The 26,008-nt window shown below is 40.4% G+C and overlaps 1 protein-coding gene across 2 annotated transcripts; it reads right to left on the bottom strand.

The window, feature by feature from the left end:
• On the bottom strand, window positions 1-25,971 carry TGS1 (trimethylguanosine synthase 1). Of its 2 annotated transcripts, XM_048939579.1 has the most exons (13): window positions 25,780-25,971; window positions 25,605-25,669; window positions 24,299-24,471; window positions 21,355-22,213; window positions 19,916-20,036; window positions 18,681-18,767; window positions 17,848-18,019; window positions 16,367-16,715; window positions 15,327-15,500; window positions 14,265-14,408; window positions 12,743-12,961; window positions 11,684-11,760; window positions 1-2,851 (listed from the first exon to the last, which is right to left on the bottom strand). In XM_048939579.1, the coding sequence occupies exons 1-13, from the start codon at window positions 25,875-25,877 to the stop codon at window positions 2,735-2,737; spliced, it is 2,655 nt and encodes an 884-aa protein (XP_048795536.1). In that variant the 5' UTR covers window positions 25,878-25,971; the 3' UTR covers window positions 1-2,734. The 2 variants fall into 2 exon arrangements, with proteins under 2 accessions (XP_048795536.1, XP_048795537.1); XM_048939580.1 differs by lacking the exon at window positions 25,780-25,971 and having other exon boundaries at window positions 25,600-25,669.
• Window positions 25,972-26,008: the final 37 nt, after the last annotated feature.

The raw sequence follows: 26,008 nt of genomic DNA on the forward strand, positions 1-26,008 counted from the left end.
CTTGGTATAATGACTGATTTAATTAAGATAAACTTGAGAAATCAGAATCTTGGGAGCATGGCAGAAAGCGAAAGAGTACACATTTTATGGTAATTAGTACAAATAGTAGTCTGCCTCCAAAAAATACTCCGCATTTTTCTCATAGCTTCTTCAGCAGATTAAAGTACAAGCCTAAACCTCTATGAATATTTACTTTGCACTGGCATTGTAACTTGGTAGCCTAACACCGATTTGCTGCATGTGATATGCAAAACATTACTGGACTCAGCACAGTATTAAAACTCCGGAAATTTAATTCTGTTTCATCACATTACCTTTTTTTTCCAAAATACAAAGCAGAACAACACCCTACAGAAACTCACATAACGACTGATGCTGTCCCCTGTGAAGAGCTTGGTGGTTGAAACTACTACTACCACAAAGCGAACGCTCTTAGTACATAAGGCTTATGGTTTTATTAGAGTCAGTCCATTAGGTTTAATTGAGTGGCTCTCCACCATGGGAAACTGCACCGAGCACAAAACTGGCAGCAACCAACCCAGCAGAGTCCATTCTGACTTCAAGTGGTGTGCAAAACAAATCCACCAATCAGCTAACACATCTTTTGCACTTGTTGGTTAACGCAGAAGAACAGGCATGAACAAGGGTATTCTTCCATTTTTGACTCTTAACACGCTTGCCAGGTAAAAGCAGTAAAAGCCTTTAACTAGCCTTCCATTTTTACCATTAAGTTCACCAAACTGGAAGCAAACATTGGAACAGTAAATGTTGTACTTTGTATGTCATGTTTCAGCTTCTACTTCCTGAAAACTGGAAACGATGAACAAAATCAGACCACTTTTCTGATAAAACAAGTGGTAAAACGAGGTAAAATGAGTGGTGTTAGTGAGATCTCAAAATGCTTCTGAAGTCATTCTTAACTATAGGAAAGAAGAAGGACTAAAAAATAAGATGACAACTTTTCTGTAAGCAGCTGCAGGCCCAATATAGTTAAATTTCAGTGTACAGAGAACTATTAACATACTGAGTAAACATTTATTTTTCATTTGGTCTTATGATTTTATGGCTTTTTTTTTTTTTTTTTTTTTCCAATTTAGGTCAGAGTGGAATTTTAATAACATCACTACATTTATATGCTACTGCTGCAGTAGGCTTGGACCTGTAATATCAGCACTTGCCACTCTCCTCTTTGTAGCAAAAGGATTGCCTGCAAATGCAACACATTTCTGAGGAAGAGGCAGGTGTACAGTACAGGATCTCCCTTGCCATTCTTTAGGAAACACTGCAGAGCAGGTAGTTTCTCTCCTTTCCAACTCCTTTTAAATACCGGCATGGGGGCCTGCACCATCACAGCAGTTCTTCAGCACAGTGGAAAAAACGCAGTGATGCAAATTAAATAGTTGAAACATGTGAAGGTAGGAAAGGCTCATTTAACACTTTAGCAATTGCCTGGTACTGGAAGGACAATAAATTTTGGAAAATTCTTTCCTAGGTGCTTCTTTACTGCACTTGCAATGAGTCAAGTTACACATATATTTTTAACAACCTGCATATACAAACCCACTAGTCTCTTAACTGATTTAAAGATTTAATAAAATCTTTAAGCATGTCTTTATTATCTTTAAAAAAAAACTCCCTTCATTTGTTTGTTCCACACTGTTACTCTACAAAGCTTTGTTCATCAGCACAGATCCATCGTTCAGTGCTTAGTCTTTGCTGCCTTCAACATCATGATTTGCTGCACTCCAAGTAGAGGAGAATCAACACTTCTCATCTTCAAAATGGTATTCCTACGCTCTTACCTCATAAACACGATCAACATTAATCTTGCATACTTTCTGTAACCGTGTTTCAGCGAGAATTTCATGTCTGTACCCTACAGACACTTCTCTTCTTGCCTGAGTCCTTTTCTGCCCAAAGAAATGTCCAAAGGCAACTGCTCTCCCTCAAAACCCAGACTGGGAGTGAATTACTCCCACTGGGGATTAGTGCTCCCTCTGCTGCTCCATGCTGCCTGCCTGAGGAGCAGGTGTCCAAAAGAGGATGAAACCTGTGTCTAACTTCCAATAAAGCTACTGGGACTGACCTCCAGTCAGGTTTCTCCTCATTATCTGTAGGAGGGGGAAAAAGAATAAATAACAAAGGAGAGGGTACAGCCCTGCTGCCAGCCACAAACACACCCTATTCTCTCTGTAAGCTGCAGCAAGCTGCAGAACTCACTATAACAAATGTGTAGGCCATCATACCATAAAGAAACCTGAGAAGGTTTCCAGGCGAGGAGGGAGCCTGTGAAGCTAGGTGACAGCTGCATCTGGCGCCGTGTATCACACCATGTAGGTCCACATTATGTTCAGGTGCTCATGTTTTGTCAGCACTGACAGCATTCTTGACACTTAGTGTTTTTCAAACTATTTAACACCCTGAACATCCACAATGGAGTAAGTACTGCAGCACGCATCAGAGCTGCAAAGAAGTCCCCAGGTCCTCCTTCAACTGACTGATCTTGCAAGACTGTGTCAAAAAGAGTTTCTCCTCCATTCACAGCTACTCTAGTTTTAGAAATTTGCCAAAATTCTTATAAAACATTTATTGGCAGTAGCAATGAACAAAATGTTTTTCAGAATAAAAATTAAAGCAGGAAACAGCTTTACGTCATTTTGGACAAGCCAGTTGTACAAAGGTTTATGCAGTAAAGTAGTCAAGGAGGTTGCACCTAGAAGAATGCACATGAAATTCAGGAGAGGTCAGGCCTTATTAGATCCCCAAAATAAGCTGTTATTGTCTTCAGTTTGTTATTGAGAAAATTTTGTTCTATTTCAACTTTCCCTCCTGGCCCTGCCAAGGAAGCGATCTGAAAAACAAAAGAACAAGAAATAAGTCAATCAATGTGCAGGTAAAGAGGAAAATCCCCAAACTTCTGCTCGTGTCATGTAAAACATCTTTATTCTGATATCACTGGTGCCTAACGCCTCCGGTCCTCCGTGTGTTTCCTATTTTATCACAGAAGTGAGTCTGTGGCTTTCTGGGGACCTAGAATTCGTTCCTATCCACTCAGCCAAAAAAAACAGGAGAACATGAGAACTAAAGATAAAGAATCACTACTTCTCACACTATGCTGAGACATACTACAGCCTGGTTTGCAGAGCACCAGGAGCACAAGCATCCCTGATGCTTGCCTGGTAATGGTGACAGCAAAAATCAAGCCAAAATCCTGAGTGTCAAAATGTTAAAAAAAAAAAAAAAAAAAAAAAAATTTTACATGTCAAAATGCAAAGTTTCGTGGGCAGAGTAAAAACAAATCCTGAAACTGGGAAGCATAAAAGTTGTGCTGAAGAGCTGGGGAAGGAAATAAAGCAACCAACCAAAACAAAAACATCACAACAAGAAGATATGCAGCCCCCAAACCAAACAGCTTTCAAATATACTATCTTTTTTGTTTTTTTTTTTTTTCCTGTTGCAACAACAAAAGAAAAGCTGTTGCTGCGTGCAGGTGAATCTCAGACACTGTTGATGGTAAGGCAGCCGGCAGCTGAGCAACCGCTGAAGAATGAGGTAGAGAGCCTGTGGGGCAGCGCAGGGCCTGTCTGCAGCCACCCGAGCGAGACCGCTCACGTTCTGTTGACCGAGCCCAGTGAGCACCTTTGGTGCTTAATGATTACAACTGACAACTGTAAAGGAAACACTGTTGTGGACTTTGTCTTTTGGACCCGAGCACACAACCCTCCGTCCCCTTCCGCTCATGTTTACCACGCCCAGCAGTGCTGTGGCAGACGGTAGATGACTGACTGACTGCTCCCTGCTGCAGGCCGCACAGTGGGAGGTGGCTGCCATGCTGTGCTGCTCCCCAGTGGGTCTGACGCTGGAAAACTTTCCACATCAACAAAATAAAAAACAGAAGGTCTGCAGGCCCGCAGTAGGCTTGCACTGGTCTTTAAACCAAGATGTCTGTGACATTACCAGCTAAAATGTGAAGTTCGGCTTGCGTTATTGCCACTTCTGAACTCCTCCGAGACTTCACTCTGTAGCACAGGTTTAAATATAAACATGCTGAGCTTCCTCTATTTTACTGCAAGTAAAAAAGCAGCCTACCATCAAGAGGAAATAACAAATTAATCTGAATTATACCTTGAACCTTTATTGACTTGCCCAGAAAGATCACACTTATCTAAAACAGACATTTACTTTCCTTTCCTCTCCCCCCTTTTTTCTTTTTCTTTCTCTATCTGTAGATAAAAACATAAGTCTGAGCAGTTTTATTCATCCTTCAGTATAATGGTGATAGGAAAAAAAAAAATTCCACATTCTTGTCAAAGAGGAACCCGCCACTTAAGTAAAAAAGCAGAAGCAGGCCAATTTATAAATAGCACGAGAGTCTGAACTGGCAAGTGATCAAGAATGTTAATTTTATGACTTACCTTTTCCTTCTTGACATTCTAAAAGCCGTTAATACTGCAAGGCAACCCATTTATTTTTTTTCCCAGGAAGATGTTAATTTTGTCCTATTTTATTGTAAATGACTCTTGCAAAAAGTGTAAGAGAATGCCTTCTGAAGCTATAGCTGCTTAACTCTTCAGGAATATTGACTGGATTGGTCAACTTAATATACGAACACTGATACTACCTGGGATTGATTACCCAGTCCCAAGTTTGGAGCACAATTTATATAATTAAGCACATATAAGTACTACTTGCTCATTCATATCAAACAAGTCTTTACTAAGTATTCCTCTTAGAAGTCCAAACAGAATACTTATTCAGTAATGCAGGTAGATGTCACTCCCTCTGCTAACAGGTGGCATTTGCTGAAGGATACCTGAGAGCACAATATCCACATGCTGCATGTATAAATATATATACAACTTTAAAGCATTAAATCCAGGATTAATAAGAGTAATTTCAATTGCCTCCTAAAAATATATATTTGAAAACTCAAAGGTGACAAAACTCTAATGGACACATAGGCATAAACTGCAGAGGCAGAGTCAGGACAGAAATCTCCAGATTGCAAAAATCCATGACTGCACTCCTCAGAACACATCTGTCAACATCGCAGCTTCTCATGTGAATGGGAGGTGCAGGGAAGCAAAGGGAGCCCAGTGAGGAGGCACTGACTGCTCAGATGGAACCACCAACATTCAGAGGAAAACACAAATGCTCCATCACCATGCTTGTTTATAAACTGCTGGAGGTTGCAAATTTAATTATGTGCAAGCTGCTAGCTGCAAGCTTTCCTTGGAACGGCTCAGTGAAGCCTGACAGATTAACAAGGACAAACTGCCATACAAAAAGCTCTAAAACGTATTATTATGGAATCATAGAATGGCTCGGGTTGGAAGGACCCTAAAAAGACTACACAGTTCCAGGTGGTCTTTCAAAACGTGAAGCACAATAAACATCTTACCATCTAGGCACAAGATACGCAGACAAAATCAAAGTTTCATTTTCAATCTTGATTTTCCAAAAATGGAGTATCATTACATTGAGGAAACAAAGGCAAGAAAAGAAAAAGGATCTGCATGATGTGCATTCTTTTCTTCACTATCAGAGTGAACAGCATTTTGCTTGATTTTAGGACCAGCAAATCATTCTAAGCACTAGATACAGACCAAACAGTAATAACATCTGAAACATAACCAGACATGTGAAACCACCATTTAGGATAGCAAAATGTCCTGCGATTGAGAAGTGATTTCATTTAATTAGGTATAGCTGAAGTCCCAAACCTAGGTGTCAGTTTCCAATACAGAAATAGGAAGAAGTCTGAAAAGTGACCACATTAAAAAACAAACACACAGCACAACTCTACATAACGACAAATATAACCTTTTGCTTGTCTGCTACACCACCTATTTTTCGAAAGCACAGTACACAGGGAATAAATGCAGTCTGTAAGACTTTCCCAGCAGGACTATGTTACACATCAATACAAAAATCAGGCAGACTGCTGGCAGGTCAGCTCATGATTGATGGAGTCACAACAAGCTGCTAACATTTCACTAATAGCTTAAGCGGAAAGAAGTTGCCGATCACTGTTACAATGCCAACATATATACTTCCCATTAACTAGTAGTAACCGTGGGAGAACATGATAAATAGCACAGATGGAAGAGTATGTCCCTATGAACACCTTGCTACGGCACTGTGTTTATCACTTCCCACCAGGTCTCTCTCCTGCTCAACTACAAAACGCAGCACCATGCCCAACCCAGCTGCCCTCACACAGTGCATCTTCCCAGAAATGCCAGTACTGCATCCAGACACATCATCTCCACTGTTTCATGCTCCACTCGCTCCTCAGTGCTGCATGACCTCTCCTTCTAGCAAGGTTCAAAGAAGGCAGACATCCACCAGAGGGATGGATGAGGCTATAAAGGATGCTGGTTGAAGCATCACAGCCTTGACTACATTGAGAAAAAAAAAACCAAACAGTCTTTACTGAAAGTTAAGAGACAGAACCTAGTTTTAATCTTGCACAGGCTGAAACCCTGGAGGTATTCTCTAATTCTGATGACAGGGAAGAACTCCTCCTGCTTCTTCCCTATGAGAACAAGCTGAGAGAGCTGGGGCCGTTCAGTCTGGAGAAGAAAAAGCTCCAGGAAGAGTTGATAGCAACCTTTCAGTATCTAAATGGGGCTATTAGAAGGAAGGGGACAAACTCTTTAGCAGGGTATGTTGTGAAAGGACAAGGGGAAATGGTTTCAAATTAGAACAGGAGAGACTTAAATTGAAAAAAGGAAAAAGGAAAAAGTTCTTTTTACAGTAATGGTAGTAAGGCACTGGAATAGGTTTGCCCAGAGATGTGGTGGATGCCCCTGTCCCTGGAGACACTCAAAGTCTGGCTAGAGAGGATTCTGAGCGACCTGATGTAGCTGTCCCAGATGTAGCTGCCTGTAATTGCAGGGGAGCTGAACCAGATGACCTTTAAAGGAAATATATTACCAAAAAAGCAGTATTCTTCCTCTGTTATGCCATGCTACTTTTACATCCAAATATTGCTGGCTGAAAACAGGGAAATTTTTCAGAAGTTTAATAGCAACTCTGAAAATATAATAGCAAAACTGAAAATATATTTTCAATAAATACAACAGCTCCTGTTTATGAAATTGCAACTACACTCAAATTTGAATGTGAAATAGACTTGAACTTTGAAGGTCTGGTGTTTTGTTTTTTGTTTGTTTGTTTTTGAGTTATCCCACTTTAGAAAAATTCCTGATGCTTCCTTTATTTATTTTTAATTTATTAGATCTTTTCTTCTACCCCACCCCACACTGACACGAAGCCTGTTAGTACAAAGCTCATGTAGCACGCTAGCAAGGTCTGGAACATGACCACAGCACTACTGCTTAACCCACAGCACAGAGCCAACACTACTATCTCCCTCCTGGATAGATCATTTCAACCAATTTACCCCATGGAGAAAGGCTTTCTAACACTGCCAAATCTCTTTACAGAACTACTGTGCTTTTCTTATATCACAGGCCGGACTTTGGATAGACCAAAACATATCTTCTATCCCAAAAAGATAGCTGAAGCTGAGCAATGATTGATAATGGGCAGGGTGAGCAACAAACCACATGTTCACCACTGCTCCAGCTGTTGTGCTTGGCTAGGTTGGTAGAGATGCTGATGTGCTAATGCCTTATACCATCAGCATATAAGTCTCACCAGTTTTTCAGGAGAGGGCATCACCCACCTTGACCCTGTCCTGACAACCAGTGGCAGGACAAACACCTCAGCAACAGGACCTATGTCATGCAGAACAGTCTGCTGCATCACTGCATTAGTGTGTGAACACCTAGGAGGATTCTATATGTTTTGGTGCCCTTCTCTAATGAGGCGAAACCACTACAAAGAAACTCCTACACTAAACCCCAGATTCTTCCCTCTTTGCTGCAAATAATAAGATTAAGAAGAGAAGAAAAGAGGCGGTGCAACCAATCAAGGATAAATGCCAGTCCCTGAGGTGAGTACACAATGAGGCTTAGCACAGCTTGCTGAATGTAGACATTATTTAAACAGTCTCAACCAGCTTGCTTCTCCAATCACTCATGCTTGATTAGGCTTAGCTGAGGTTTGAAGATCCAAACATAGTATCACCTGCAGGTATCTCCTTTCTTTCCCTTGATGTGATAGAAATGAACCAGCTGAGAACAAGGATGTTGGGAAAGGTTGAACATTCCCTGATTTCAGGTTCCCTGCTGCTCATGAAGCCTATTAACCACAGAGCAAGGGCAGGAAATGTGTCTTCATCAGAATTTTGCCACGGCACAGATATCCTCATTTATTTATTTTTAACTACTATCAGCTTAAATTAGTATCAGTAATTCTTCTCATAGAAGGTAAAAACAGCTTTCAAATACCCAAATGTTTACCAAACATTTTCACTTGTATTTGCTACAGCAAATTTGCTACAGCATAATCTTGATTTGAATGCACATGTTTATTTGAGACAGTGATCTCAAGTTCTTTCCTACCTTGAAAGAATTCTTAGTTGATCAAACTTTTTATTCTGTTTTCCAAAAATACTGCTGGCAGCCAAATAAAAGCTTAGTCCCACCCACAACTGAAGTAGTACTAAAACATGATCTCAACTGGTAATATCTATAGATCTCACAATTCTGCCCTTCAACCCAATTCCCTCCCAAACTTTTTTTTTTAAAGGGATACAAAGAAAGTTTAAAAAAAAAAAAAAAAAAAAAAAAAAAAAAAAAGACTTAGAGGTAAAGATGCTGCAAAGAAACAGGTATCAGCAAGGATGAGCTGCAAATATCAACTATGTTTTTATGCACACCCTCATACATAATGGTTCCTGAATATTCCCTAATCAGAAAGAACATTTCTGAAAGATTAGTTCAACCTAAAAATGGACATACATTTTGAATCAAGCACATGCTTATAAACAAGAAGATTGGATGTAAGCGAGATAAATGTTTCCTATTTCTTGTGAGCACACCAAGTGTGTTTCACTGGTTCGATGCTCCCTCTTGAGGCAGAAGTACAGAAGTTTGCTCTTGCACATAAATTCACTGAATTTTCTAAGAGGATTCAGCCAAAGGAATCCTCTCTCCACTCTGCAAGACCAAATTGACTCAGAAAAATCATAGTACTATGCAGGCATAGTTCACATCACTTTTGGAATACAGCCATACAGAACAAGGTTGCAGGTCTGATCTACCAAGAAGGCAGTGAATGCAGCGCCCTCAGAAACTGCACAGTTGAGGTCAATAACCACCTGCTTTCACAGCAAGAATTCACACTACCCAACATATCTAATGCTGAAAAAAAAAAGAAAACCAAAAAAACAAAAGGATATGTTTTCCAGTAAATTTGCACCCTCCTAATTAAAGGAAAAGCAGGATTTTAGTTTTAAGGTTGATTCCAGTAGCTGGGCATCTATTTCTACAAACCTGAGATCTACTATCAGACAAGCCAACATGCACTGCTACACTGGCTTATAAACAGTATTAACATCTGCATGGAGTTTTGCAACAGAAATTAAATCAGCTTCCAAATTAATTTTAACTAGCAAAGCAAACTCTGGTTGCAGATTCAGTCAGTAAAAAACAAGAGGCAGAGTACTGAAGATTTAACTGCCACCTTCCATGCTAAACATTCCAGACTGCCTGTTCTAGGAGCTCAGGGATACATGAAAGCCTGAAGTATTTGCACGTATACAAAAAGAGAACTTCTAAGGAGACTGAAGAGGCAATTCTGATAAGCCTGTGCAGTGCTATCATAAATGAACTTAAGAACCTTGTAAGTTTCAAATCTACGGCATCAGGTAATCTATCGAAGTTATTTAGATTTCAGGTTTTAATCTCCTGCAAAAAAATGTTAAATATTTTCTTCATCAGACCTTTCTGGGCCCCTGGTGCTTATGGATTACATTTACAAGCACAGCCATATGATGATACACTAGCAGTGGGGTTCTGCACCCTTGCCAAGGTTGTCAGGACAGGAGCTACTCTATTTGATCCATCAGATAAATAAAATGGATCAGAACTGTGGGCAAAACCATATAGAAACTAAGAAGAAAAACTGCTCACACCTACCATTAAGGAACCTTGAAGATATATCTTCCTTTCCTCTAAAAATTCACAGTCCTGAAATTTCAGTAGTGGTAAATTCAGAAATGTCACTTCAGTACAATCAGAGATTACGACGGCCAAGGCTGTAACCTCTGCATAGTCTTCTGTGGACCAGAGAATCCACTACAATCATAGTTAGGAAGGTCAAGTACAACCCACCACTGTCCAAGCAAGTACCAACACTAAATTTCCCTCAACACTAAGCTAGATGCATATCCTCTCTCCACACTGTCAGATAATCAACCTTTAGATCTTTTTTTTTCTGTATACTGGCACAGTATCTAGAGAAAGCATAAGGAATTCCTTTCTTTCCCTGAGAACAGCCTATAGATGGGAAAACCGAGCTGAATCCAAGCATCTCCTTTTACAACTAAGCTGTGACCACATAGCCACAATTCTGAGCGACAGCACTTATCTTCAGCAATTTGTGTAGAGGAGAACCTGTGGATGTACATCAAGGAACATTCAGAGCATTCCAACAACACTCAGAACCAACTGGACCAAGAGGTAGGGGCAGCAAAACATCTAATGCAACCACACACAGGTGCTACACAGGCAGAGCACGCTAACAGCTAGGCCATGAGAATTTCTCATACTGTCTGTTTGCCATAAACCATGTCTGCAGGCACTGGCTGAAGTCCTCATCTGCTCTACATTAGACAAAGCTTTTGGAAAAGCTGGAAATAAACCTGTGAAGTTCTGTGGCATAAGGCAAGAGAAGAGAACATCTCACTGCTCCGTCTTAGCTTAAAATCTACAAGACATAATTAGCATAGAAAATATACAGAGGAAACTAAACCAGACACTCAGGGGAAGTGCTACAGTCATCTAATTACTTCCAAAATAAAAAAAAGTACTTGACTGACATATTTAATTTCAAATACTGAAGAACAAACTGTATTTGACATTCCACATCAACAATCTGAACAACCAAACAGGTACAGTACTTTTCTAATGAACATTTCTACCAACAAAACAAACAAACAAAAAAAAGCACCACTCTGAACTGGTAAAATAAACTGTGCGTTTAACAAGTCAGTGCTACATCTAAGTAATCCAATCACTGCTCTGCAAGCAGCCCCTAGGTAACTACACACCTGTATGGGCAGCATGACAGATGTCTCTTGCTTGAGACTGTACTAACACACTAATGAGAACGATAGTAATGGCATTAATGATACCAGGCTGTACAGTGATCTCCTGCAACTCCTTCATGAATGGAAAGCCAGAAAGGTTTAGGACTCAGAATATATGAGATGGTATGAGCTGGTTAAAATACCTTCTTTCTTTTATATGAATGTATCCATCTGGCACGCAAATATACTATATTTGGATTGTCTGTAAGTATCTCCAGTCTGCTGCTGTATGAAGGAATAGTATCAAAATAATGAAAATCATCTACTACTCCCATTTCTAAATATGCCAGAAGTGCTAGAAACACAGAAACCACTTAATGTAAGGTTCAAATTTTAAACAAAACAAATCAAACACGTTCAGCTGAACAGACTAAAAAAACCTTAACTCTGTGCTTATACTATCTCTGTTTTACCAAGTTGAGGTTTTGGTAGTTAGCAAGCCATTTTCCAGTAACGTACCTGGTTAATGTCAGCGTTCCGAGGAAGAAAATAAACAATGTTGTCTGTAATCTTCTTGGAGAGCCTGAAAATTTCAAATGTAGAAGCCAGTAAAGGAAAAAAATAAATAAATAAATGTAGAGGGAGGGAGAAACTATTACATATTTTTCATTTTGAAAGCTTGTTATGCAATAACATAATGGCTGTGTAATTAGATATTGTTCTGAAATGCAGAAATTAGTACTAAATGTAGAAATACCATTATTTCACCATTACTGTCCTTTTTTTTTAAAAACAAACAAACAAACAAAAAAAACCTCAGAGAACCCAACCAATTCATTCATTTTACCTAGAAAATTTAACTGAATTGCAAAAAAAGAATTTGAGAAGCAGTTTATAGTCAGTACACTGGTGTGATACCTGCTTTCTAAATCATTTTGCATAATATTGCCTCTCACATAGGCATAGATTTCTTTACCCTTAGAGGTATAGCTACAATTTAGCTAAAAAGGAATAAAAAGAGATTATTTGACAAAGAAAAACACAGTTTTGTAGTTGATGAGACTGTTATGCTCACGCCTTCCTAAATGAATGGCTGCTCACTACCAATGTAAATAAGCTAACATTAAATTTTATACATTAATTGAGTTAATATTTTGCTTGCATTCTTCTGTTTTCCCACATTATGAGGTGTTATAATAACGATATCAATATTTTAAGCAAGGCTAGCTCTCATTAAAAAAAAAATTATAACTCACATAACTAATGATTGCCTATGCATATACCACATGTGTATTTGATTACTTCAGGGTTGTTTCTTTAAATAAAATCATATAACAAAAATAATGAATACTTTAAATTAGAAGATATGAACATACCAGATCATCTAGTCCAACTGTTCTCCTATCCCCATTACTATCACTAAGTTATTAAACCATCTCTTGTAGCACCTCATCCAGATACCATCACTTTCGGTCTGCCAGCTGGACATGGCAAAGCCCACCTCAAGAGAAGAGGGAAGAAAAAAAGACATAAAAGACTGAAAATCACACCCATGATGACACACAGCTTTGAAAGGATATCCATCTGGGCAAATCATAGTTTGGATGTCAAAGATTTCAGCAGTGGCATAGTCAGGCCCGCCCCAAGGAGGGCTGAGGAACACAACATCTGCTTTCAGGTCAGCAGCCAGCACCATGAAGTCTCCACACACAAATTCAATCTGGTTGGCCACGCCGTACACCTTGGCATTGCTGCGTGCAAGGCTGAGTTTCTCGGGATCTATATCAACAGCAATCACTGCAAAGGAACAAGGGAGGAAATGAACAGGTAATGTGGGCTGCAAAGTGCACAGAGCATCTGACTGTCACATGGATGCCACCCAGTTACCAAACAAAAAGTTTCACAATGTATTTCACAATGTACAACGCTTGTAGCAACCAGATACATATCACATCCATAATTTCATTTTAAGTGCTAAGCAATGACTTCATTTTCTAGGTAGCAGAAAACATGAAGCTCCAGCTCCTCAGAGGGAAAGGAAAGTCCTTTACTTTACAGCAGAAGCTCCATGCATTCACACCAAAGTCACAGCAACACCACAGCCAGATCTTCTCTCCTGGCAGGAGCCCAACAGCTTACACAGAGTCAAACTGGAAACCTGTTCTTCTCCTTTGTCAAAGATTAATGTTTACCTTGTGGCTGATCACATTACACTGAAAATTGAGTTGGAAAAACACCCAGTGCTGTACAAGAATTATGATACAACGGCAGTACATAATCATGTAAACTAATGTGAAATTTAGGAAATATTTATAGAATGCATCATAGCCTACCAAATTTAACACAGCACAAACTACCATTTTTCTTGCTCAGAAATTACTTGGAAGCGTTCAATGAGCTGGTATTTTACCAGAGTGTTTCAAGACTAGAGGAGGATTAAGTAGTCAATGTTTTTACAGAAAGCACGCTCATGATTCACTGCAATTTCATTACCTAGAAACAAGAACTTACACTAATATCAAGTTATCACTGCTTTTCTGTATTAGGTCCTGCTGCACCCACAGGTGATCCTATTCCAATGTTTTAAGTACATTTCACATGAAATATGTTTTTGAGTACTTAGCCTTAACAAACTATTGAGAAAAGCAGCAGCTTTTTGGTGTCACTGCAAACAGAATTTAACCTTTAACAGCAATCTTCAGAGCATCTTATGGACTAGCTACTATGCCAAGTAAAACTAACACTGATTATATACAATGTAAATCCAACTTTGACTTTAAATTGGAAAGCAGTTTTTCCTCCAATTTTCATAGAATCATAGAATAGGTTGAAATGGACCACAACGATCCTCTAGTTTCAGCCCCCTGCTATGTGCAGTCACCAACCACCAGACCAGGCTGCCCAGAGCCACATCCAACCTGGCCCTGAATGCCTCCACAGATGGGGCATCCGCAACCTCCTTGGGCAGCCTGTTCCTGTGCATCACCACCCTCTGAGTGAAAAACTTCCTCCTAAAAAACTTCCTCCTAACTTCCTTCCCTAATTTTAGGGAAAAAGGTTGAAGAAATGAAACAGTGTGCTGCAGACAATGCCCACTTACCCCTTTTTGAGGTCAAAGCAAACTGAATAGCATTTCCTCCAACCCCACAGAAGGCATCCACTATTGTATTACAGTTGAATGACTGAGCCACACGGACTGCAATATGCTCTGCTATCTTCTCAGGAGTAACAGAAAACCAGCCCTCTACAAAGGGAAGAGAAGAAAAGTATTTTTTGCCACTTATTTCATCTAAATTAAAAATAAACAACTGAAGGTTTAGCATTAATCCCAGCAACTTTGGCTTAACACATTTGACCAGGAAATACAGGCTTTCAAGATTATAAACTCTGGTAAGTCCAGTGATTTGCTAAGCAAACAAAGTCTCACTGATGTGAATAGATATGCCTGATTCTCAGTGAAGGCTTTGTTGAACTTGGTGCTTATGAAGGACAAGCACATAAATACAGCTGCAAAAAACCTCATACATGTCATAACTATGCTCTGCCACAAATAAAACAGAAATATATCCTCTCACATCCTACACGTTATTTTCCTTACAGCCATGCTTGGCCTGCCAAACAATCTATGTGTTTATATGGGGAAGTATTAGAAATGAAAGCCTTACAAAAATCTCACTAAAAAGGGTGATAGTACCATTTTTTAAAAACTCCTTATTTATCTATGAACTGATGATCTGGAAGTGGCTTCCACATAACATGGAAAAATGTAACCTTGAAAATGACTGCTGAAAGACGGTGTACGTTAAGAGAACAAAATTCCATTCATTATTGCACTTCAAAGTTAAAAAGTAAAAACAGAAAAAAAAAAAAAAAAAAAAAAGGAGAAAAAAGAGTCATTGAGGTTCTGAGAAAGTCCTGAGCAGGCACTGTTTGGGTACACTACGATCTTCAGCAAGCATCACGACTAGCACAAAGAGGGCTGTGCCACACTAGAAACAGGGGAACAGAAGTCCCAAAGCTTTTTAGTTTGTCAGTGCGTTGACTGTGCACTCAGCATTGCTCGTTTCAACACAAGAATTAGTAATAAGCTGTAAGAAAGGTCACAGGCTTGAGTACCCCTTATGCCACCCAAGTCAAAACCCTGTATACTAGATACACCTACCTCTATCAAGTTTAATCCCCTCATCAAAGCGAGAGAACAGCCTGTAGCGTTGAGCCCAGTACTTGATCAGCTCAGGATCCGCAGCAATCTCAGGAGGTATCTCTCCCAGTGCAATCTTATGCTTTCTCCTCCTTTTTCTCTCCTTCTTCTTTGCAGTGTTTTTTTCATCTACAACTGGAAGACACTGTAAAAGTTAACTAACTGTCTTCGTAGGCTATGAATATAACTGGCAGCTAGATAAGAGTCAAGATGCTCGAGTTAAGCAACACTGCTAAATGACCTTAAATACTGTCTGCCAGATTATGCAGATCAGTAGTTCAAGTTAAAAAAGGGCATTCTATATAGCAAAGGAATAAAGTAATCTATCAAACATCTGTCACAGTTATAAAATGATAATATTTTACCCATTATTTAGGAGTCTTAGCAGGCTAGACATGACTTTCAGCTGATAGAAATAAGCTGTAAATGGTGAGCAAACGTGGATCAGACACCAATTTAATGCCTATGTACTAAATAGGAATAAGAATCAATCTAGATCAGCGTTTTAAATAATTATAACACAACTGGATTTCTGTGGGAAGCATTAAACTATGCAGATAGCTGAATAATCTTATTTTCTGTTTTTCCAAGGGTTAAATAAGCACGTTCACACTATAATTTTTTTTTTTTTTTTTAAACAACACACATTTCCTAAATCTATGTGCATATATGAATCCAAAAGTGAGCATTCCTTGCCTCTAGCTGACGTGAATAGCTCTCACAGGGAAAAAAGAGGAGTGAACCAGAGACATGACCTACTAGGTCACACGTTAGATCAACACTGTTCATCCATACAGAAATGCTGTCTAAAGTAAAGGCAAGGCCTGGGATTTTGGTGCTGCAGGAACAAACTACTTTCACTACTACAGCTATAAATTATTCAAAGAGACCTTCTTGGTCCAAGTGGTAAACCACAGGTAAATGCCACACAACACCATAATTTGGGAGAGGAGCAGCAGGCCACTACCAAGTCATGTCCAGTTTGTAGGAAACAGGAGTACCTGGGCTCACGTCCTCCATTTCTGCCTGGAGATAATCTGGTATGTCCAGAGGGACCAGCACCCTTCCAGAGCCATACTTGGGCTTTCCCTTTCCCTGGCATCCAGCACTGTTTGCTGTTGCATCCATTGCCTCTTCCAGCTTACTCGTCCCAGGTTCACCATCAACCACACTGGAAGGCAGCAGCTCAGGGGTTTCCATACTGAATCTCACACTCCGTGCAGTGGTGACACTTTCCTGATCCTCCGAGTCACTGCTTGTTGATGACTCCTCAACTTTACCCAGAGGAGAGGCTTTCTGGTACACCATTTCCTCTGCAGGTTCATTAACCTGCTTCAGGAATGCTTCCACCTGGAATGGAAATATATCACAGACTGTGAGATGAAGTGGTAACCAGGTGCAAACAGGACAGTTTAAAAGCATTGCAGTTCAAAAGCACTTGCCATGGATACATTCCCTACCATGCGTATTTTGAAAAAAGGAAAATATCCACAGATAAGCACATAAAAAACCATCCAGTTATAACATGAGTCATTAGCTCTGCTCCCTTTGCACATTTTTTTTTAAAACAAGTTGTCTTGGGAAGCAGATACGACCTGGGTGCAAAGAAGAGAGTGAGTTGCCTCACCTCCAGGATGTACCAAATGGTACATGCATCAAATCTGCTGCACAGTTTGTAACTCCACACTGCATCCTGACCAATGGACAGGTGTCAGTTTCCCTCTTCAAAGATATCTGCAGATGCCTAGTTTTAACATTACAGTTACTCTGGGTGGCACTAGGCCTAGTGCAGTTGTTTGCCAGAAGGACTGAGGAAATTTGTAACTTCTTTTCTCCTTCACATAATCACAGCTCTCCTCACTGGCATCAGGTACAAGGAAGCAATGGCCAAGTTTTTGATCCTAAATTATAGCAATGGGATGAGAGCTCAATACAACATTCTTCATCATCACCAGAAAACAGTGTTTTAGGGTGAAGTATTATGGAAAGGGAAGTATTAGGGAATGTATAGGAATACATAGAGAAGTATTAGGGAATGCCTAGCATCCCAGTATATGTTGATTATATACACTTTTTTCTTCCCCCTCACCACAGAAATTCCAGCACTAAGAAATGTACTCATAAACTCATTTTAAGATCAGAAAGACTTTTAGTAAGCACAGAAACCTACACACATCTTTAAAGGAATGATGCACCTATATTGTACATGGTTCCATGTAACTTCACCATTAAGCTCACATTTCTTTTACTAGACTGCTAAGCATCCACCAATGCCTTTTTTACACCCACCCTAACAATAACTATTCTTCACCTAAACAGGAGGAGGAGGAGAGGAAGGGAAAAAAAAGAACGTTAGCATCAGACTGAAAATGAAAAAAAAAAAATATCACCTGTCTGTGCAAAATTTCTTCTGCATAATGTAACAACAGCTAAGGGAGCACAGACATCTATGCAATTCACCAACACTAACAAGTATACCCACCTTCTTTAGAGTTTTATTTTTTTTGCAAGACGTTTCTGGCTCTTCTGTAAAGAAGATGTGTGTGTTTTTGCTCTTCCTTGGTTTACGCATATCCAAAAATTTGGACTTGAGTTTTGCTTTTTTCTCCAGGTACTGAACACTTCGGTGAGTGAAATCTGGAATTCCACCATACCTGAAATAAACGAAAGTAAAAAAATTTATTTGGGAAATTTACAATTTTGATGATTTAAAATTAACATACATGTAGTGACAGAGTCAGCTACAAGACATACTCCTCTTTGAATCTTATATATGTACTAAATGTGTCACTTGAGCCCTATACCTAAGCTACAGTCCATCTGTGCCCTATGATGTTGCTTCTAAGGCACCGATAACCAATATTTAGGATATGCTACTGAAAATGGAAATTTCACTGAACCTGAATAACCTGGCAATACTTTATTAACACAGTTAATGTAAAGCAACCTCATTTCAACATGAAACATCTACAAATTACAATCTAAACTCACAGAACTCTAAACTGAGAAGTCCATTAACATTTTGAGCCCTTAAGCATCCCAAATTTAACTAGCTGAGCAGGCATTTCAGTTCTCTACTCAATTGTTTGCAGTTATATAACTGCAAGTACCCTATGAGTTATGCTTATCTTTCAAAGCACTTTTCTTGTTGCCTAACTCTGCATTTCTACTGCTAAAGCTACTGCAGAAAAATTAACTTCACCAATTATCTTCCAGAAGTTCAACAAAATCGGAACGGAAATGAATGGCATACTAAAATAATATCAACAGAGCTGACTTGCTGAGAAGAACCCTGAGTTCCTCATAAGCAATTACTTTTGTCCTGCACCACACTTGAAGCCCAAAATAGAACAGGTTTCCTCAGGATCTTCCACTGGATTCTCATCCACATCCAGTTCATGGCTAGGAGAAAACACAGATGACAACAAGTTAAGTTGGGGGTTATTTTTTTTCCCCTCCAAATAATCATATATTAAAAAAAAAAACCAAAAAACACAAAACAAACACAAAACCTACCCACTCTTAAAGAAATGCTATTAAAACTCCTGCACTGAAGCCATTTAGAAGTGCATTTCAATAATTCCCCCACACACTGCTGATATCAAACAAGGCAGATAACACTAACCTATTCATATGCATGAGCACATTCTTACCCAGCTCAGTATGCCCCTCCATGGGAGTTATGATATTCCAAATATTTGTAATGATTTCTCAAAACATTTAACACCAAGCCCTATGCAGAACTGATGAAGACAAAATGCCCGTACACCCTATTTCTAAATTACCTTCATCATCTATGAAACTATCTATGTTATCCATCATTAGTGCTACAGCAGTATCAAAATGTTACAGCAGCAAAAGCAGTATCATTAGCAGATAATTTCTTTCATCCCTTCGTCTGTGTGTTTTTGGATTTATTAGAGAGGGAACGAAAAGCCTCCCATCCTCTCTGTGGTTGCAGATTTACTACAAGGAAGGAAAAAGACTGTGACAAGGCAGAGATTAACTATTCTGTGAATGTCACAGTACTGAGCACTTTATTAGCAACACATTAGCTAAGCAATACAAGTTATTAAGTAATATCTCCTACGTTTTACACTAACTAAACCAGAATAAATGAGTAATCACTTCCAATTTAATAATCTCATATATTTCAGTGACGCAAGGTATTGTCACCTTGCACATCTTGGCATCCAGACCATATATTCTTTATAAAGCAAAGACATACCCTTCACTTACGGCCAGGTAAAGTGATAGGCAGCAATGGAAGACTATCATAGAATCATAGAATGGCCTGGGTTGAAAAGGACCACAATGATCACCTAGTTTCAACCCCCTGCTATGTGCAGGGTCACCAACCACCAGACCAGGCTGCCCAGAGCCACATCCAGCCTGGCCTTGTATGCCTCCAGGTATGGGGCATCCACAACCTCCTTGGGCAGCCTGTTCAAATGTGACACCACCCTCTGGGTGAAAATCTTTTAACTCAATCTCAAACAGATGTTATAAATAACAATTTGAGGAAAAAAGAAAAAGATTTCACTACTTACCTTCTCTTGACTTTGGCACTCCTGTTTTCAGGGGGCTCTTCTCCTTCATCTTCATTTTGATCACAAAGCAGCAACTGTTCTTTGTCATTTGAGCTACATGAGTTACCGGACTCCTGGGAACCTAAAAAGATAAACTTATTTTAAATCTTTTTACATGTTGAATTTCAGAACTTCCCATCCTTAAAGTGCATCTGCAGCAACAGCTCAGTTGTTTTACATATCCTTATCTGATAAATAAGGCAAAGGTGTCAAACCACACATTTCTTCAACTGTCTTTGGGGACAACATGCCAACACAAGCTTCCAGTATTAGTTACACTACAGCGTTAATTTTAAGCAGGACTAATTTCAAAATAACTCAGCTCTCCAAGAAAAATAAAATGCTTGTGGGATACAAATTCCAAACAGTTTCTTCTTTCTTCTTAAGCTTTGTCTCCAGTGCAAGATTTTCCTCTCATCTGAACTCTACTGTAAGATCAATATGGGGGCACACCTGCTTCTTCCTTCCTTAACAGGTCCACAAGCAATGGACTCTGAGGTTTCCTCATCAAACTGAATTCCCAAGCTGCTGACTCTTCACTCATATTTCATATCGTCTTTCATCTTCAACAGGAGAAACGATACATCTGCCAGGAAAGCTGTCACACAGTTTATTATTGGCAATTCTGGCAGGAAAAATCTGTGGCCAAACAGGATAGCCACCTCCTTTCCCTGCACACAGAACTGGTAGCAAAAAAACATCCAGGGTTTTTTTTTTTTTTTTCATCTCCTTCATAAAAGCCCTTCCACCACCATAAGGCACAACATTGCCTCTCAACATACTCACTCCTTTGTGAACTGGCATTTTTACTTGATGTGGGCACACTAATTTGGGGTTCTAAAGATAACTGCAGCTCCGGAAGTCGGCTGGTCCACAATAATACCATAAGCAGGAGAAAAGTTTAATTTTAAGTATTACATTATTAAATAGAAGAACAAAAGAGAACCACAAACAAAACCAAACTGCGAAAATGCTTTTTTGGGTGTCCTTACATTTGTCAGATTCATGAAAACATCAAACTGAGTTTTCATTAATTTTAGACTATCAGTGAAAAAAGAAACACAGGCTGCACGACACAGCTGCAATACTAAAGCTAATTAATAAACCAGTAAAGCACCAACTGTGCCCTTTTATCACTTTTCGTGGTACATTTGAGAGATGTATAAAGTGTATATTGTGATATTGTGTTAAAATCACTTGCAGATGAATATATTCAATATACAACCTAAACAGGAGAGATGTTACAGAGAATCAGAGGGAAGAAAAAGGAATTATGCTATCTTTCCACAAAATACTCAGTCTATGTTTAAAAACAGTGTGATAAAGATAGGGTCTTGGTTTTTATACATAACCACTTAGAGTTATAGCAGTAGAATTAATGTTAGCTAATTGTGTATTACCTGACTGGTTAATACTTCTATTTTCACAAGATGCTCTCCTTTTCCTGGTTCCTCCATCACATGGTTCCTTTTGGCTTGAAACACAGGGACTCTGGCTTTCACTGTTACATGAACTGTGCTCTTCATTAGTTACTGTTAGAGGTGCACTGCTCTGCTCCAATGCATCCAAATTTAGGTTTAAATTACAAATCCCAGAGATTATCTCATGATGGGGTTCAGCACCTGAAGTGAGTGTTTCCTCACTTCTGGTGTGAGAAGGAGACAGCTCCAAGATCAGCACTTTGCTGCCTTCAGCCTCTGGGCTGACCAGGTCCATTTCTTGCAAAAGATCAGTCTCCTGCATAACCCCATTCAGCTGAACACTGTCAGTGTGTGAGCTCTCCATAGTCCACCCCTGATTTGTCCAGTACTGAAACTGTTCCCAGTAATACCAGTACAGTTCACTATAATGCTGCTCCCACTCCTCCTTGGTGTCTGGACTGTTCCAAGGTTCAGATGCTGTCATGGCTTCAGGTGATGAGACATCTTTATGCTTCTCCAGCCAGCTTTGCCAAAGAAGGCCCTCTCCGTACTCGTTCCAGTACTTCTCCCATTTCTGTTCAACAGGTAAGGCCTCATTAACAAGGCTCTCTGAACTTCCACAGTTCCCTTCGCCTGCAATCTGAGATTTGCTGTTTTTTGCACTTTGCTCTGTAGCTGAGGCTGGCTCATCTGAGATAGGTTGCTTATGATCACCACAGGTGTGATCCTGGCATCCCTGCTCCATTTTATCCTGGTGTATTTGCTGTAATTCTTTTCTCTTCTTCTTTTTCTTTTTCATAAACTTCATGTTACTTCTCTTTCTATATTTTTCCTTCGCCTAAAATATAAAGGATAAATATATTCAGGAATCCACAACATGCAGGCAGTCCTTTCTTTCCCTCCCTGTAATCACATTTCTGCTTGTTGTGACCCTCTCTCACTCTGCAACCCCACTGTCAGCTTTCTCCCCACAAAAAGGGCCAAGGGTTATATAGGTCTGATAGGACCCTGTCATTTTGCCAAAGACTTCTAAGAAGGCTGTGAATAACAGCTGTGAGCATATCTGCAAAAAGGACCAAGAAAAGGTAGAATTCCAGTTGGGAAGGGGAGTTGTTCATAATTGTTCAGTGATTTAAGAGGAAAGACATCAGTGTGAAACACCATGAAATGCTATGGGGAGATTAGTGAGGAACTGTGGAGTCACTGAGTTTAGCTCGAGTATCAGTCAGTAACACCAAAGACTTCTTTGGGGTGCCACAGAGGAGAACCCTTACCATTGCCTGACACCTGCCTGTCCAGCAAACACTGCTCAAGTGATTTATTAGGGTAGTTAGCACATCATATGTTTTTATTTGTAAGTTCTGTAAATCTTGCTTACAGAACCAATTTATGCCTGGCTAAAGATGACTGATGAAATATTCTTTCCATCCCACAATGATTTCTGAGAGAGTTCAGAGAAACACAGGAAAAAGATTCCTATCCAACCAGGTGTCTCTTTCTGCAATTAATCCATTTCATTTGTTACCATGTACTCAAACTACTACAGCTGTCCAATGAAACAGAAGACAAAAATCTTTTCCTGCACTTGTAAGCAAAACACCCTGAGCAACAAAATGCTATATAAGACAAATGTGCCAAGTTTCTGGATAAACTGTCCAATTAAATTTCACACGTAAAAGTGTGGTGGTGGTGAGGGAATACAACTCACATGGCTGCAACCCCTGGTTCTGTTGCACTGACAAATGCATAAGGCAACCTGTCAAGGAGCTGGCTTAAGAGAATGGGCATTAAACTTTCACTCACACTTCTCACGTCGCCTTAATGTATATGGTGCAAAGCACAACACTTAGCAGTAATCTAGAAGAAAACATTATCTTCTCACTTGACTTATTTGCACTACTACTATATAGCTGCACAAATCATACACGCATACTATGAGCTTCAACTCTGATGTCTGGAAGGTCTATTTACATGCCATCATGTAAAACAATTTACAAGCTCCTCTTATTTACTGAGAAATTAATCAGGCTAGAATCACAGAGTGCTCTGCACAAAGGCACTCTCACCTCTAGGGAGGTCTGTATTCTGTGAAGCAGGCACTGAATATCTCACTGCCTTTTCCCCACTGACACATAACTTCAGCCTATCCATAAAGCCCAGCTGCTTGCTGCAGGAAGCAGAGAACCCAAGCTCAAGCCCTGTTCTTTGGAACAGCCTGGCTTGATCAGCTACAAGGGGAATGCACAGAACTAACTTTTTCTATTACTACTTACACCTAGACAGTTAAAGCAGATACATGCTCAGTTTGCAGTATCTTAGTTGTCCTGCAGCACAGTATGAGCATTACTGCTTTAAACCAGCTCCTCCTAGCAGCAGGAGCAATACAGACATGGAAGCATAAAGCACAGCCTGACCCTGCAAAGCCCAAACGGCAAGCAACTTTTACAGACTGCACAGACCAAGCAGCCAGAATGGTCACAGCACAGAAGATGCTGCATGACAGAGAACAATGTATTTTTCCAGTTCAACTCAGTTTTCCACTCATTTGCCTTTTCCAATCAAGCCCAAAGTAACTCATTCCTCTTTTCACATACACTCAATTTGTACAGAATTTTCTGGTTCCCCACTTCCTTTTGTCCCAGTCATTTTTAAGCTGTTAAATAAATAGCCACTTTTCTGTTCAGGTGAAGTGCCAGACTGACAGCCCTGGAAAAGGAAACCCTTCAATCAGCAAAAAAAGGGGCAGCACAGGCAACAGCAATGCATTTGAATGCATGGACCATGATGTCCCATAACGCTGGAAAACGAGGCCACTCAGATACATTTCCACAAACTGCAGTCTCAAAAGCAGCTAAGGAGTAGGCATGCCCCTACATTCTGGAACAGGAAGCAAACAGAAAAAATAAAGCACAGTGATTTTTACCACAAAGTCCCTGTGAGCTGAGTGCCCACCAAAGTGAAGAGGTAACCCCATGCTCTTCATAAGCTCAGCCTCCGAGTCTAGTTCAGCTTCTTCCAGGTCCAGAGCACAATCAGCATCCACTCCCAATGTCACACTGGGACAGCTGTTCTCCTGCTCAGATGCTTGTTCCTCTCCTGTGAGCAAATGACATCGAGTGAATACAATCTTCCAGGTTCTGTAATCAGAGACCTTTAAAAGTCACCTAGCCCAACTCCCCTGCAATGAACAGGGACACCTACAGCTACATCAGGTAGCTCAGAGCCCCCTCCAGCTTGACCTCGAATGTCCAAAGTACAGGGCACCCACCACATCTCTGGACAACCTGCTCCAGTGCCTCAGCATCCCCACAGTGAAAGACTTCCTTATAGCCAACCTAATTCTCCTCTGTTTCAGTTTGAAACCATTTCCCCATGTCCTGTCACCAGATAAAGCGTCTGTCCCCTTCTTTCTTGTAACACTCCTATAACTCAATGCAAATCCTGTAACAAACACTTCTTCAGCTTCCTTTCCCATTTAAAGATTACAAGTACCTGAAAGCTACTAATAGATATTTTTCATCTTTTGCACTAGTTCAATGAACCAACGTTAACATCAATACACAGTTTTATACATTATATATATATATATATATACATACACACTTTTTAAAATAACCCAATATTAACACTTCCATGAATTCTAAACTTTTTAACTACGTCATTATTTTAGCTGTATTAATCTATCTTTTTCAGGATCATGCTGCATTTACCACCCTACAAAAGCAGCAGGGATACATTTTCACATCAGGCCTTAGTTGCAGAACGGCTCTGCTGTGGGGCTCTTTTTACACACATACTTCTTAAGCAAAAAGAGGGAGTAAAAACAAGTGGAGAACAGGAGTGCAAGACAACAGCAGAAATCAAAATAAGGCTTCAACAGCCCAAACATCAGACAGGGTCGCAGTTAACTCCCTTCCCAGCAGTCCAGACAGCACTGAGTTTGGACTGGTGGCTGTGCTGATAACACAGCTGTATTTTGGCTGTAGCTGAGCAGCAGAGCCCAACGTTCTCTCTTTTCCCTACTGCACACCCCAGCCATCTCACCAAATGGAATCCCTGCCTGCACAGTTAGCAATTGTTTAAGCATCACCAAACGCGCCGCATAACGACAAACGCCATAGGAAAGTTAGAAGCAGACCCAGGTGAAAGCGATGCAGTCCTGCCGCACCGCAATACCCGCGCACAGCTCGCTCCGCGCCTCACCGCACCATACTGTACAATTACCTTACCCGTACTCTCATCGTCATCTCGGATATAAAATCCTTTCAATCCCAGCTTATACAACTTCCGATCCCTGTAAAAAACAAACACCGATGCTGACGGTCACCGAACAAAGAACGGCAGCACTACAAAGCCCGTTGGAGAAACGCTCAGCCCCCCATCCCGCCGCCCAAGGCCACTCACTCCACGAAGGCGCGGGAGCAGAGGCACACGATGCCACCCGCCGCCCCGGCCCGCAGCAGCAGCTCGGCCACCAGCTGTCCCCGCGGATCCTGCACCATCCCGAACCCACGCCGCGGCACGGCCCCGCCGTCTTCCTTCCGCCGGAACTGCCGCCAGCGCCGGGCCCGCCCCGAGCGCCGCGCCGTGCCGGATTGGGCTGGCTTAGGCCACCGAGCGAGGGCGCCGCTGT

Source organism: Lagopus muta, chromosome 3, assembly GCF_023343835.1.
Source record: "Lagopus muta isolate bLagMut1 chromosome 3, bLagMut1 primary, whole genome shotgun sequence".
Classification (NCBI taxonomy): Eukaryota; Metazoa; Chordata; class Aves; order Galliformes; family Phasianidae; genus Lagopus; species Lagopus muta.